At 38.9% G+C, this 16,180-nt stretch overlaps 1 protein-coding gene across 3 annotated transcripts in view; it reads right to left on the bottom strand.

Annotated features, from left to right (window-relative positions):
- RFC1 (replication factor C subunit 1) overlaps nucleotides 1-11,411 on the bottom strand; it is a 44,321-nt gene extending 32,910 nt beyond the window's left edge. Inside the window, exons 1-4 of one of the 3 annotated variants that reach the window (XM_082316257.1) lie at nucleotides 11,304-11,411; nucleotides 5,204-5,332; nucleotides 3,375-3,450; nucleotides 1,211-1,285 (exon numbers count right to left, since the gene is read on the bottom strand). In XM_082316257.1, the coding sequence (XP_082172383.1) occupies nucleotides 1,211-1,285; nucleotides 3,375-3,450; nucleotides 5,204-5,332; nucleotides 11,304-11,306 (283 nt within the window). In that variant the 5' untranslated portion in view covers nucleotides 11,307-11,411. Of the gene's footprint in view, nucleotides 1-1,165; nucleotides 1,286-3,374; nucleotides 3,451-5,203; nucleotides 5,333-11,303 lie in introns of all 3 variants that reach the window. The other 2 variants (XM_082316256.1, XM_082316258.1) reach the window with 2 other exon arrangements.
- Nucleotides 11,412-16,180: the final 4,769 nt, after the last annotated feature.

The raw sequence follows: 16,180 nt of genomic DNA, 5'->3' as shown, positions 1-16,180 counted from the left end.
AGATGGCAGAAAATCACTATCAGTTTTTTGTTTTGGAGCTGGAAAGGAAACATGTTTAATGAGAATTCTGCAGGATGAGACTTCCGTAACAGTAGATGAATGTCTCCCCTGTAAATTTACAGTCAAACTCCTCTTGAGAGCACCAAGGTCAAGAATCACAAAAAAAGCAAAACTGAAAGCAGTACTAAGGAACAACAACCATGCAAACAATGAAAACAAATTAACACATAAGACTTTTCAATCAAACTCAAAAAATTTGCCCTTATCTGTTCAGTTGAATGGTACTTATGGCTTGAGTTAAGATTGTGTTTTTAGTTTAACTATACAGCTTCTAAAGAAGAGACTAAACCTAAACAAAACTCTGCTGAGAGCTTAACAGTTAACCACTGTCACAATTTTTTTCAGAAGGCTACAAGAGACCTGAAAATGATCAAGAATGGTTAATTACACTCAATCCTTTTCCCAAGAGCAAAAATAGCTCCAGAATTTAGAAAGCTGAAATCCAATACTGAGAAGTATGGTATATACAAGGTAAAAAGCAAGTTTTTGTTACGATTGTGTTTTCCAATTCCAGTTCTTCCTGAAAGTCTAATAGACAAATAATGTTGGATTTGGTTTGGGTTTGTTCCCCCACCCCCCCCCCCCCCCAAAAAAATTGTTTGTGTTGATAAGGAAATAAAATACAAAACCCAAGACCTTTTGCAGTCACCAACATATTAGGCAGAGATTTAAGACATGGAAAGTCCTATACCAAGTAAAATAAAAATTCAGGTTTTCAAACCTACTTATGGTAGCCAACAGTCACTTCACAAAGTGTGCTAGTCAGCAGTTTAACTACAATAAAAATACTTCTTTTACTTAATTCCTTCCCCTATGGAATACTCTTAAGCATGGAAGTGTTAGCTCATGAAATTATATGCCTATTTAAATCAACCTAAGCCACTACCCAACATCACCTCAGTTTTACCCTGCTCCTGACTTTACGATACTCAAGGCTAAACTTCTGAAGTGCTTTTGATTAGCTTGTTTAAGAACATAACTTGTCTTTCTCAATATTAGGTTTTATGGTCATATTTCAGAGTATATCAGTCAAACAATCCATCCCATTTGTAACATAATCCACCCCACTACAGCTGAACGTATAATGATACATTTCTTCCATTACCTGTCTCTGAAATATAAACAACAGGATCCTGCTTTAGAACTTTACCAAGTTTTGAAGTAGCTGCTTTTTTCTCAGATGGCTTCTTGGATTTTTTCACTGACAGCACCTCCTCTTCTGAATCTGTATTTTGACCACAACATAAATGTAGATTTTCTTCACATACATATAGGCTTTAAGTAATATATCACATAACATTAGTTAACATGCTTCCATATATATTCAACTGAGTGAGAAAAAGACATCATATGGAAGGTCGGAGCACAGCTTCTTTTTTCTCCATCAGCTAAAAGCCTAGCCATCATTTATTCCAGCATATAAAGCTAAATGAAAATTTGGTCAGAACTCAGTCTAGGCAGAGGTTTTTGTTTACATAACAAGAAATACTTTGTTACTTATTCCAAGAACCTCTATGCCTAATGCAACTGTCAGAGTACCACATCAGATTACTTAAAAAAAGAAAAAAAAAAAAAAAGAAAAAGAAAAAAAACCCAAACCAACAACCACGACACCAAAAAAATCCCCAAACACCACCACAACAAACTTCTAACACAGATTCATTAGCCTGATTAAATTTATATAGTATTATATTATGCTGGCGTATTCCACAATACCTATTCCTAAAGCTAACAACGGGCTAAAATAGATCACTGAGGTTGTACTCCGATTTTTCAGGAGAACACTGGTACACTGCCACTCACCTCGCCAACCATTCTCCATATCCCAAAAATTGTCAAGATGCCAAACTTAGACCACTGTGGATTATGTATCCCAACATCCAAATGAGTAAGCAGGACAAACTGAAGAAGCCAAGACAACTAGCCAGTGTAACAGAGGGCTACCCTTCAGAGCCTACCTTTTTCCATCATAAACACTAATATATATTGTAATTATTGAAAACAACCCACACATACTTTTCCACCTTCATGAACGTAGAGCACTATTTCACTTTTGCTCTCCTACTACTAATGGGCTAGAATTTGCAAAACCTCCAGACAGTATCAGCAATTTAAAGGTAACAGCTGAGTTATATATTACTTTTGTACTCCACCTTTTAATGCAGAAATATTTCTACTGGTATTCCTCACTGCTAAACAGGAACTGTTTATAGAACAGTTCATCTGAAGATCTGAACATATTTTTCTACATACAACAGCATTATTCTGACAGATGTTTGTATGACCATTTTTCTTCTATAAGAGAAGCAATCTTCCAAGGTTAAGAAGATTGCTTCTAAAAATTCAAGCTGAAGTCTTCAGTAGGAGTCCAAAATTGTAGAAACTCCTGCCATCCTTTCTACAGTTTCACAACAAATATTCAAGGATTCAGAATCCAATCAAGGAGCAATTAAATGACATAACAGCTCAGAAAGACTAAACTAGAAATGTCAAGCTTTTAAATTAACCTAACTTGACAGGCAAGGGCTTGGGGCTTTTTGTTCGGGGGGAAGGCTGCTTTTTGTTGTTCGGGTTTGTTTAGTTTTTTTGTGGGTTGTTGTTTTTGTTTTTTTGTTTTTGGTTTGTTTTTTTTTTTTTAGACATGAGTGCTATAAAAGAGGTTTCCTATATTATAATATTCTAAAGAATATTTTTAGAATGACAGCAGTGCTTTAAATTATATTCTGTGTGTTCCATGCTGTAAATTTAAGAGTATGGGATCAACATTCACTAGAATTTTTTTATAGACACACATACAGAAACACAAGTTAGCCTTTTAAAACAATCTCCTATATTATGTTCACACAATGCAGAGAAATGTAAAATTATAGTATATGATCAGCCTCCTGTACCCAGTGTAGGATGTCATTTATCCCTAACAGAACAGTAAACCTAGAACTCCCCACAATTTATATATGTCTTCATAACAAAACAAGAGTTTTGACAGAATTTACTATCTGAACTTTTTTTTTTTCTGGGCAGGGTTTTTTTTGTGGTTTGTTTTTGGTTTGTTTTAACAGAGGTTTATTGTTAAAAGTTACTTTGCACTGTATATTACATGCATGGCACACACTGCACTCTTATTATCAAATATATTTAGCTATCCAGCAATAATTACTGTGAAAAATGTTTTTAATTGCATTTACTAAAAAAAAAAAAAAAGCAAACAAACAAACAAACCACAGCTTTCTTTCAGATGTACCATTTACCTAATTGACCTTGAATGCTGATGCAAAAGATAAAAAGGAGCATTCAGAAACAACTGTGAAAGCTACCTGAATCGTAGATTATTCTTTTTTTCTTCTTTGTCTGCTTTTGTTTGGAAACATCTTCACTGGGTGAATTATTCACCTAAGAGTAACAGTCTATTAGTTCAACCAGTAAACAGGTCTTTCAAGCTTCTACTCAGTTACACATTCAAATGTATGAGTTTCAAACAAATTCTAACAGATTTTTTTTAATTTCCCAGTATTACATTTACGAACAGGCTTGTGCTAACGCATCAGTGGGAGGGGGAAGGTGCAAGGCAGAGGAAATAAGGAAGAAACTGCAGCAGTAAAGCTAAACATACTCCAAGAAAACTATAGATGATTATGTTGAGAATAAATAGTCAAGTGTAATGCCAATTAAAGTAAATCAAACAGATTTTCAAGCACAGATTTTCTTTTTTTAATCCAAAAAAGAAATTGCATGGTCCCACCAGAAATAGAGGTGGTACAGGCCAATAAGTTACTTGTACGGATTCATCTTCATTTTTGGTTCCATTCTGGATATGGCTTTACTGTAACCACCAGAATTTGACACAACTTCAGAGTAAAAGATAGCCAATTGAAAAAGGAAAAAAGCATACACAACAGTTTTAGCTAGACTGATTTCCTATCCAGCGCGCTGGTTGCTTGCAGCTTCTCCTCTCACCCATTAAGCAGTGCAACTACCATAAGAGACTGCACCAATCATCACAGTTGACAAACATGTTCTATCTAGCAGCAGCTAGTATTAAACTGTCTCAAGGATTTTTTTTATTTTTTTTTTTAAGAAGACATTGACAAGTTTTAGATATTTAGAAAAATCACAAGCTGCACAGATAGGAAGTTTCCTGGGCCTACCAAACTACAACTGTGCTTGTTTTGTAGACATGCACAGCTGTAAACGCTTCTAAAAATGTAATTCTAGAAAAACATAACTATAATCCATACTCAATTCTAATCTGAAACCCGTTAAATCCTTGATATAATTGGAGAATTGCAAAGTAAAAATAATAGATCGCATAAGATAACGGCTATGTCTTTCAGTTCCACTGAATGGTCCTTTATTTTCACATTGAACCAATGAAATTATACAGCCAAAATATTTTAAGTAACATCTTATTTCTTGATTGTGATACTTCACATTAAACATTGCATCCTATTAGAAATCCTTCCATTCTCTGAGCACTTTTAAAGCCCTCTTTAGCCACTCTTTTCTTTTTTATAGCAGTTCAGATGATTAACATGAAAAGTACTCCGAAACTAGAACCCAATCTAATTTTAACCTGTCATTTTACAGAATTTGGTCTTTGCAACAGGTTTAGATAAGTGACCTGGACAAAAAAGGCAGTGTTAATGTTTCCCCTACAGGTGTTTAAAAACACCTGGTTAAAAAACTGGTCAGAGGGCACCTACACCACAGACCCCTACCTTACTTGAAAGCATAACATCTTTATGATATGTCTACATCTACTGTGCGTAAGCCTCAATGTTAATTAAATTAAAAATTAAATAAGCAGAGCTACTTAGAAAACTATGGCTATAGCTAAAATAACTTCAAATACATCAGATTGTTCCTACATTAGCACCTAACCATAACAACTTCTACCTACCTCTCCTTTACCCTACAACCCAAATATTTTTAAAATTAGCCATTTTCTTCACCACCTACAAAGTTTTGCTGCTAGAAGTTAATGTTAAGTGGTAGTTTCCTCTCATGCCCATAAAAACAACTGACATATAGTCTAGTTTTTGAGTATATGGGAAGAACTATGACTTTAAAAAAACGCTAGAGATGATACAAACAATCCTACATTAGAGAAATCCAGAAGTTCACAAATAAGAAAAGCAAAATTAACCTTAGTCTCCTTTCCCTTTTTCTTCCCACTTGAAGGTCCTTCACCATTTTTAATTTTTTCACTCTTTTTCGCAGTCTCACATTCTTGTCGCTTTCCAGGATGTACAACACCAAAGAATTTCCGGATATCCTAGTAAAGGGGAAAAAAGATTTATAGATTTTTAAATACAGATAGCTCTCAAAAGTTTCACACTACAAAACAGCAACGCATTTAAATTATTTTTCTCGGCAGCTCCTTTTATAATATTTGTTGACCTTGAAATTTTGTTTACAACCAAGAAAACAAAGACCAGCTAGTTAAACATAGCTGCTCAGACACCATACCACCTTTCTGTTGTCTTTGAATCACAGAAAAAAGTTTGTTTTTTCCTTAGTTGGACATCTTCACCAATACACACTTCAAAACAAACTCCCATTAGCAATGAAATACAGTAACTTAAGAGAGATGTATAATTATTTTTTTTTCCCCAATTAATCATCATAAACCTAGCCCAAAGTATTTCTATAGTTAAAATGATCAGCTCAGGTATGAAGCAGTGTCCAATGTAAAAAGATAAAAAAAGCACAAAGAGCTAAAAAGCAGTCAAGTAGTGGGACGTACTGCATCTTCCACCTTCTTATAAGTTTAGGACAGTAACTCTCATCTCACTAAAAAAATTAGCCAGCAAGAAACAGATTAAAATTTCAATAAAGAGAAAGAACTTAATACGAAGAGCTCCAAGAGGTCTATTTTGTAACCTTATTTTATTATCTGACCACAGTACAACCATAAAAAGCTTTCTAAATATGGAAAATCAGCAGCTGAAACCTCAATTTTAAAAAGCATTACTGTACACACAAAACCAAATCTGACTTCTGTTGAAAAAACTAGTATTTCCATTTTCTTAAAAAGAAATTGAGAAAAACATGTACCTGGTTAGTATCACTACCTCCAGGGGTAGCAGCCATTTTAGAGAAAGAAAGTACCCCATATAGCCTAACTATATAGCAGGTAAAGGGCGTGGCTCAGGACTATATTCTACCCAGCTGATAGCTATTCCCCATCATAGAGTTCATCTGGGTAGTTTTTGATTATTGTAGGGAACTAGAAGTAAAGTAGTAAATACTTAAAAAATCTCCAGAAGTCTTATTGACAAGAAGGAGCATTTCAGGCTCCTGTTCCCTTACCAGTTCCCTGGCAGTCTGGATTTGGTTTATCAGAGCCTATAGGGCTTAAATCAATTGAATATGTAATTTGAAAGCATACACAAAATATGGGACGTATATAGATTTATTTAGTATATTTAGCGTAAAACAATTTTCTAGAATCAGAAATGTTTCCTGTAAAAATTTAGACTCTTTATGTTTTACCTGCATGTAATAACATGGATTCAGCAAACAGACAACAGCAGACTGGGAAGCATTCTTCCTTAATGAGACTTCACAATTTCCATCTATGGAATTTATGCCTTGAGGCACAAATTTTCAACGCTGCTGGTTTACATGTACTCCTACAATGTAAATGTAGTACTACATAAGCTCCAAAATTTTGACTGCTGATACCTATAGCTAACAGGTTTGACGAAAGGATCTATTTAAAAAGTCTCCAAGTAGATTCATGGACCCAATCACTCAATCATTATTACTGACTTCTTTTTAGGCTTAAGGTAACATAGGCAACAGAAAAATTGATTAGAAGTCTCACTAGATCTTTTACATAGTAAAATAATTTAAATATTTACTACAACACTGCAAAATAAAGTGACTTGTTCTGCAAACACCATATGCAATACTAGATTTTCTCTTTACAGATTTATACAAGGAAATACCGTAGTGTCCTGGTTTATGAAATGAAGACTTAATGAAGAAAATACAAAATAGACCTGCCTGCCCCAGTTTCTTCCACTATTTTAATATCACAGCTCCTGAACTGCTAGGGCCCAAATTATAACATGTAAATTATTATTTTCTGCCTCATCAGTTCTCATGGGATATCAGGTTAGCTCTTCATAAATACCTTTAATTCACAAAATGAACGCCATAGCTATAAGCCCTGCTACGTTTAACGTGCTATAGAGGACCTAAACTGCCACTTCAAACTTTTAAAAAATAGTATCTCATCGGGGTCAACTTTATAAGCTATTTTCCCCCAAATCACTTCATAAACATCTAAAATAAATGGGTGACAGTCAACTGCTACTATCTTTTATAATGCAGGTAGTATTTTATTAGATTAACAGGTCAAATGAGAATAAACAATTTTGTTTATTTGTTTTATTCAAAGCAGCATCTTCTACCCATTTATTAAGAAAGCACCATCCATACAAATACTATTTTTTCTTTGAAAATACTGTGGTGATACAGCACCTACATATTCCAAAACGCCCCCCCCACGTTAACACAACTCATTCTATTCTTGATGCAAACTGCACTTCAGTCCTCAAGAAATGGCAGCTTTTTTCCTTTTATCATTATTTTATTATTTTTTATTATTTTATTATTTATTAACACATGTTTGTGCCAAGGAGTTTTCAGAAAATACTGTGAATACAAAAGCACACAAGCCACCTAGAGGTTTCTGAATAAAAGTTTGTATTTGGGTAGTAAATTGTAATTTCCTATAGCGACCATCTACTTCTGAGTGACTAAACTACACAGCCCTAAGCTACAAAGGAAAACTGACATCTATGTACAATCTTCTTCAATCTTCAGTTATAAATCCTCCGATCTTCTTCAGCTATACTGCTCTTCAGAAGAAAAGGTAACCTGGTTAGCCACTGCTGGACTATAACAGATGGCGAATTCAGAATTGCTTGGGAGAAAAGTATGCCGCAGTGCAACAGTGAAGTTATCTTTCAGTGAAGCTTTTATCCAAGATTCATCAAGGGACAGATTTTTCGTGCCATTTATTATGAGATGCCAGATAAATCCGTATTTCATTACATAACTAATTGCAGAAATGAAGCAATACAAGTATGTATCAGACTGATTCCCACCCTACAAGTTTGAAGACTGTTTATAAAGTATAATATAAGCTTAGATCCCAGATAGGATCACTTGCCTCCATTCTGGGTTTACCTATTTAACGTACTCTGACTGACCATCTTATAGGTATATAATGCCATGCATATACATTAGTTCACCAGATGGCAAAACTGCATATATTTAGTTTTTATCTGTACTCATTCAAATGAGGAAAGGTGTGTACCAATGTGACTGGCAAGTTTCCTTCCAGGACATTCCCCCCAAAACTGCAGGAGTCATCAGCCTTGTGTATCCTGGAGATACACTCACCAGCATGGCTGTCCTGGGTGGTCCCCTTGCCCAGAAGGCTAAAATTAAAGAGGCGAGGCTATATTGGTGTGGCTCCCCATGGGTGCTTCAGCAGCAGCAACAAGACATGTAACTTTGAGCAATTTCACCTAAGTAAGAATTTCTGATCCCTCTCGCTAAATTAGGGGGGTAAGTGATGCATAGCATCTGAACAGCCTAAAAAGCTGTGTTCAGGTGTGCTTCTTCCTGCTGAGCTATCTTAGTAATTGTATGATCTCAGTAACGGCTGTGCGGTCTAGTTCTTGCCAATTTTGACTAATGCTTCAAATCCTCCATCTTATGCAAAATAGACGAACATAGCAATTAATCATGTCAGGTTGCAAGTTTTCTCTTGAAAGTTTTATCTTTTTTACTGAGGAGGGATAACATGAATAGAAACTGAAACTATTTGTTAGGTCGTACAAAGACTGGTTACTTGGAGAGCTTGTCAGGGTGACTCTTAAGACTTTAGTAAATACCCAGCTCAAAAAAGTCAGTTATAAAACTCATAAACACTCCGTACTGTTTTTTTCCTGCATTTCAAAAGCATCCTAAAACAAAGATCAACTACTCCAACACTTTGATGACAGAACCATCTCAATCTAACTATAATAGACACAGTGCTTGTAAGAGGACCAGTGTCCAGTAAGGCAAAATATTTTCCAAAATAGCGTCATATAATTCAGTTTGCACCTCAAAATACAATATGAGATAGAAAACTGAATTTCACCCATCTAGCTCAATGACTGTTAACAGAAAGTAATGCACCTTATTTCAGGTATTCTGAAGTGTGTCCATGAAGGCCTTGCATCAAAAGCATCATATTTATTTACAGTCTGCCTATTTCAGTGCAAGTTTTGTGCAAACATCAGCTCTGACATCTGGCGTGTCCAGAAAAATTGTGCTAACTGAAACGAAATATATAGTATCACTTCAGTGAAACCAGTAATACTAGCTTGGATAACTATACTTAATTAATATTTACTAATAGTGCTAACTGCAGCACAGGTACTATACAGTATTTTTCAAGCAGTATCACGGTTCTAAGTACACACCAGCTGATGCCACAGCCCTGGCCATATGAATGTCTTTCTCAGCTAGAGGCAGCTATGTAGCCCCTACGCCCAGTCACTAAGTCCCTCAGTTGTACCAGCATAGCTCTCTGCTTGCGAACTGGGTCAGGCCACTAATCTGGGTAAAAAAATAAATCCGCTCTAGGACAAAACAGTTCATTCTGTAACTCTACACACATCAGTTCAGCACAGCTACGAAGATGCTGCAGAACCAACCTAACAGGGGCTACTTATGTTTGGCACTACGAAAAGTCTGCTTGCAAGGGTACGGTATTAAATTCCAATACGCTTGTGCTGTCACCGCACACACAGAACAGGCTACACTGTTACCAGCATCACTCTGTTTTTGCCTCTATCTCTGCAGCTGCAGCACTGATGGTTGTACAGCCTCTTCTCTTCAGCACTGACAAGGGAGAGGGCTGAGGCAACTCATCCTCTCCCCAAAACGATGGCTGTCTTCTTTCCTTCTAGGAAAGTGCCAGGCATTGTGAGATGTGTGACATTCAGAAGACTACATAGAGGGAGAAAGCTTTTGTCCCAGGAAGGCGGGAAAGGAGGAAGCAAGTCTTCCAGTAAGATCAGTTTTCTGTTCCCCTGCCATGATCTCTTTAGAAGAGGCAGCCTTGTCCTCATACATAAGTTTAAAGTCTTCAGCCACCCCTAACAAACTATGAAAATATCACAGTTTAATAGTTTCAGGATTCTTAGTGCTGGCAGACCTCTATCAGTACTGTGAAAGCCTCAGATTGTATTGCCCATCACTGCTGCGCATCAGGCCTAAGATATAAACAAGGTTAAACTCCATGGAGAGTCCAAAACCAAAGTTGAACCTAGCTGGCTTTGAATGGCATTTGTAGCTAAGCCAGTAAAACATCTGCACAGAGACTCCCTCTGAGTAGAAGCAAATTTACCTGAATCAAAGATGAAGAGGGGATACCATCTTATAATGGCTGCATCAGCGAGCAGTGCTTTGGAAAGCACACACACGTATATATTTATATTTACAAACTGTACATCCTAGTGAGCGTTGCATCCTTCATTATTTATAAACAAGTGTCTACTTCTAGACTTTTAAGTTCTTTTTTCCTACTTGTTTTCCTGCAAATATTGCACACCGTCCAATTTGGCAGCAGAAACGCCCTCGTGTATGCTCTTACTGAAATTAAAGGAAGAGTTAGAACTTCGGCAGCCTGCGTTCAGAGGGAGGTTAGCTCCTCCACCTTTCCCCCCAGACAAGCGCACGGTCCCCACCCAATTCACCAGCCAGTTTCGAGAAGGGGAAGGTAGAGAGGCTCAGACGCTTCCCCCTGGGGGTAAGGGCGCAATGGGGGGCATTCCCTCGGCCAGGGGTTTATTTTCCTGGCACGCGTGGAAAGCCGGGCCTCGGCCCCGCCGGGGCGGGGAGCGGCGGGAAGCGCGCAAGCACTGCCGGAGGCGCGGCAGGGCGGGCGGCCTCTCCCCCGCGGCCTCGCCGCCGCTCCCGCCCGGGCAGACCTCTGCCGCTCCGCCACAGCGCGGGGCCTCCGCACCCGGGGCCGCCCTGAGGGGAGAGGACCCCGGCTCGGCTCCAACGGCCCCAACGGCCGCGGGGCTGCAGCCACGCACCGGGAAAGACGCCCACCCGCCCTCGCCGGGGCACTACACTGCGCCACGCTCCCTCCTCTCCCCTTCCCTTCCCCACCCGGGGGAAGAACCGCGGAGGGGGCAGGGGGCGGCCCCCCGGTGCGGCGGGCTCACCATGCTGCCGGCGGCGGTTTATCTGGCTAGCGGGACGCCTCCGGCTCCATGCCGCCCGCCCCCCCCGCCTTCGCGCCAACTCCCGCCGCCCGGCGCGCGGCGCTGCCGTCACAGCCGCGACGGGCGGGGCGGGGCGGTGGCGGTTGCTCCCCCTCCCCGGCCGTTGGCGGTGGCGCGGGGCCCTCGGCCGCCTCCCCGGCCCCGGCCCTCGTCTGTGCCCGCTCCTGCTTTCTGTCCGGGCGGCAGCGGCTGGTGCCGCTGCAGCGGGACGCAGCGGGGGGTTAGCCGCTTTGATCCGCTCCAGGGAGCCTGGGCAGCTGCTGCCGGCCCGGGCCTGTTAGTAAAGGGAATGGGGATGGAAGCTCGCGTCAAAATGGTGGGCTTGCAGCTCCTGCTGCTCCACGAGGAATAGGGGTGCCCTCGGTCACCTCTGCCAGAGGAGATCTCACAGTCTTGGGTTGTAACAAACAAGCGGACAGTGCCAGGCCTCCGTGGCATTTATCGGTTTTTAGTGCACTGAGGCAAACGAAGCATGATAAATACGCAGACACCTCATAGCAGGGCAGTACGTTCACCGTGAGTCAGGTCTGCATCAACGCAGCACATAAAATCATTTCCCTGTCATAAAGGTGTGTTGCTCCCTTCTTTCTCCATTCCTGGTTGTGCAGGAGGCGTCGGGCTCTGATTCCTCCACAGGGTTTGCTGCCATGTGTTGAGGCTTAGGAGAGCTCAGAGCCAACATCTGAGGAGTCACAGAGAAACTGGAAAGTTAGGCTCTGTCTTCGCCCACAGACTGTTTAATTTCTAATCAATTTCTAATGAAATCTTGTATGTTTTCTTCCATTTTTTTCCTCTAGTTGCTAAACACTGGGAGGGAATAAACTTGGGCAAACCAAACAAAAGCCGTTCCCCTCTCAATAATTACTTGTTTGATGTTCAGATTCTGTCAGCCTACTGAATCGCTAATTATTGCTAGTCTTGGAGAAGGGGGCGGGGGGACAGGACACATGACAAACAGTATTTGTGACATTAAAAATATTGACATTTATTTAGAAAACCACTCATTAAAAAAAAGCAAAGAGTACCACCTCAATTTGTACTTGTCTCATAGCACGATTTCCAGTGCTATCATTTGTATACTTTCTGTATTCACTTCATTTTCTTTCTTTTTTTTTTTTTTTTTCCCAAGAACAAGAGACTGTCTACTTGGTGGCATGGTCAAACTCCAGCAAAGATAATTACATAGAGATAAAAGTCAGATCTTTCTGTCCAATCTGAGAAAACAGGTATTTTAATGATATCTATTACCATTCCTGTTTAATTCTTTAAATTGGACTTTAAGTAATTGTAAGACCCTGTTTGTATAGAAATTGCTACTGTTCTTTTATGAACGCACATGCTCAGGTGGACTCTTCTGTTTTCAACATTAGCATAGCTTGTGAATTTGGATTTCTGGATGAGAAACACATGACAAAGCAAGCAAGTAAACGCAGACCCACAGCACAGGCCGTGCTTTTCAGCCTGTTTTGCAAGTTATTCCGTGTGCACTCAACTATAATGGCTGTGCAAACAAAACTGGTATCACTTTAGAAAAACATCTCCAGCGATATGTTTGTATTTACATATTTAATTCTCATTATGTAATTTTTAAAGCTGTGCGTATTCCTGATACCAGAACTAAAGAGTAGTTAAAATGGCTGACGTTTGTAAGAGCCAGACAAACTGTTTAAATAATGCTAAAAGAATTATTGCAGGTGGTTATCTCTATTTGTAGTTGATAAAGCTACCTAGAATAACATCCAGCAGAGCAGTATCTGCTTGTGCGCTTGTGACATGTTCATGGTTCTTGGAAGGCAGGAGTTTAACCCTTTACGAAAAGAGATCAGACTGAATGCCTGGAATGACTGTAATTCACTCCTGGGTATGGTGGGGAGACAGGGGATACCTCTGTTTCTACATGCATGGCTATGAAACCACTGGAAGTGGGAAAAGCCTTGCTCTGCCACAGGAAACAAAACTGAATACTCATTGTATTATGACACGCTTTGCAAGATAAAATGAAGGCAATATCCCTTCTGAGTTTATAATTGATCATGGCTCATGTTTTAAAGGCATGTTACCCAATTGAAAGTACTGCTTTTTAAAAAGTAGCTAAAGTACACTCAATGTCATCACTCTGTTTACAACTAAGACAAATAATTTTAAAAAATCAGACTTGTTTTCTACCTTTCTGAGAATCACAGACTATTTGTCTTTTTATGTTGTTATTTTCCAAAATACATGAAAAATTTTGAGATATTAATTCTTGAGCTTTAGGTTTATTCCCCCTATTGAACAAAACCAGTCCTACTGTTGTTGTTAGTAGTGAAGGCTTTGTCTTGTTTACCAAGAGAGGAGGAGGTTTATAAGAAAAATAAATTTTCTTACATTGAGAAATAAAAAATGGTCTGTTTTCCTTTTGTTAATATTTTCTTGTTTATTTTCTTTTCATTTTTTTTAAATTTTGATATGTTGATGCAATTTTGACATTGAAATCAACTTCTATGGTAACTTTTGAAGCAATGTTTTATTTACTGCTCTACAAAACTTGTATTTTGAATTATTTGAAATTTAATTGAAGTATAAAGCAGATAAATTTGTAACATAATACTGAGATACTTTTGAAGCCCATAGGGCAGTGTTTCTCAAGCATTTTAGGGGACAACACGCTTGATCATTTAGGAAATCTTTATAATGGAACAGAGATATTCTGTGCTTCATATGTGTCCAAAGGACCTCAGAGGTTAGGAATTGCCCTAAAGAAGCATAGTGGTATAATGCTGAGATGATTAGGAAAACACAACAACAACATGTTTCCTGAAATTGACATTTCAGGTTAAATTCTATATTTTTTCATAACATTAATAGACATTAACATACTCATTTACTAGATGGTAGGCTCTGTTTTGAGGAATCCTGTAGGGAATATTCTGCTTACTAGAGTCCCTAGTTAAAAAAAAAAAAAAAAATCAAATTTCTCTCACGTTATAGAAACAACAATTAGCATTTTGTTGCAGACCAAAAATTCCAAAAATTCTTTGTAAATCTGTGGTCTAGTTTCTATTTACATTAGGCTTTCTATAGGATCCATCACAATTATGTGTCTTTAGAAGAGACTTGATCCCATCTCAAACAGTTTTTGCTGTATAAGGTAAAGCTATAAAAGTTCTTGATTTGCATCACACTGTTGAGGGCAATTACATAAGTTGTGTTTTTTGGAGCACCTAACACCAGTAGAGCTGAGCAGCTGATGCTAATGTAAACATTACACTTTTTCTAAGTGAACTTTGTCTTTAGGTCTTTTCTCTCTCTCTGTTTGCATATCTAGGCAGAATGAATGTGTCTTAACTCGGATACTCAGCCGAACATTGCAGACATTCAAAACTCTTTTCGGCTAATGTGTTCATCATTTCTGCAGATCAAACCCCAGGTTTTAGAGCCGAGCCCCTAAAACAAGGGGAATACATAATCAACAGTCAAGTGAAAAGCTGGTTTCACCATTTGAATCACTTGCCTTGGCAGAGGCAAAGATAGAAAAGGAAATTCGATAGCTAAGAATTGAACTGAATAATCATTAGGCTTCCCAGCTACGGTAACAGTAATGGCAAGTGCCCTGGAGACCACGGCCTCTCCCAGCCTTGGTTCATTCTGAAACCAGATCCGTTAAGCGCATGGCCGGAGGGAGGAAATCCCACTGCACAGCATCGCGCTGACGTCCACGTGCAGCATCAGGGTTGGAGTCTGTACCAACTCTGCCGCTTGAGCTAGTGGAATAATTAATTCCTTCCTCTTCCCCTCCCTTTGCACCCTTGCTTCTCAACAGCTCCAATCGCATCTCACTTGTCTGTGCTAATTGTTTTCCAGATGAACAGTCACAGTGTTTCCTTTCCCCAACTCTTTGCTCAGCAAATCAAAACCTTCTTCCAAATTGAAGTCACTATATGACTCTCATCAGTTAAATTGTTTCCTCTTTAACTTTATCAAGTAACATTACGGCCCAAACAGTTAAATATGACAAAGCAGTAAGAAACTGGATTCAGAGTCTTGTACTGGAAGACATTTTCAAACCTTGATTACAGCATGCTCCCAGTCATGCAGGAATGAGACAGGAAATCCAGTTCATAACTTTGTCCAGATCAGGCATCTGGGTGCACAAGTGTCTGCTGCACCTTTCACATTTCATGCAGATGCAACACATTCTGTCTGCAATAAGATGCCAGTGGTACTAACTTTGCTGTAGTTAGTGGGGAGAAGCCTATTGTCTTTACCTTGTCAATACATAGCCGAGGTGTTACAGAGTTGTCATGGGTGCTTTGAACTTAAACATCTGATAATCACAATAACTAACTGCTTTAGAAGTATAGTGGCATCCATAACGACTTGTATTGGGGTTTTCTTTCATAAAGTATGATACATACAATCAAAGATTTTAAATGTTAAAATAGAAGGCATATGTTCATGCAATAACTATCCAAATTAGCATTTTAAAATGCTGTTACATAGAATAAAAAAGAAACATGTCAGTGTATATTGTAGACCAACTTAGTATAGTCCCTATCTTCTCCTCTCTTTCCTAAGCTGCCCTTGGTAGGATCTTGGCTGAGAAGTGTGGATCGGTTACTTCAGGTAGTTGAGGGAGTGCTGGGTTTGTTATGTGGGACAGACTCATGTTAGATGCAGGGCTACCCCATCAGCAGGGATCTGCAGTGCAGAAGATGTCAGTGGGAGCTTTCTTCTTCATCTGAGGTGGAACTGTTTCTTGTAAAGGCACTGCAGAGAAATGCTTACAAACATGCATTGAGGTTTTGTTGTTTATCGTAAAAACAAATAAATAAAAT

The sequence above is a fragment of the Platalea leucorodia genome, assembly GCF_965183815.1.
Source record: "Platalea leucorodia genome assembly, chromosome: 6".
NCBI lineage: Eukaryota > Metazoa > Chordata > Aves > Pelecaniformes > Threskiornithidae > Platalea > Platalea leucorodia.
The sequence above is the reverse complement of the archived record's forward strand: the minus strand, read 5'-3'. Positions and strand labels throughout refer to the sequence as shown.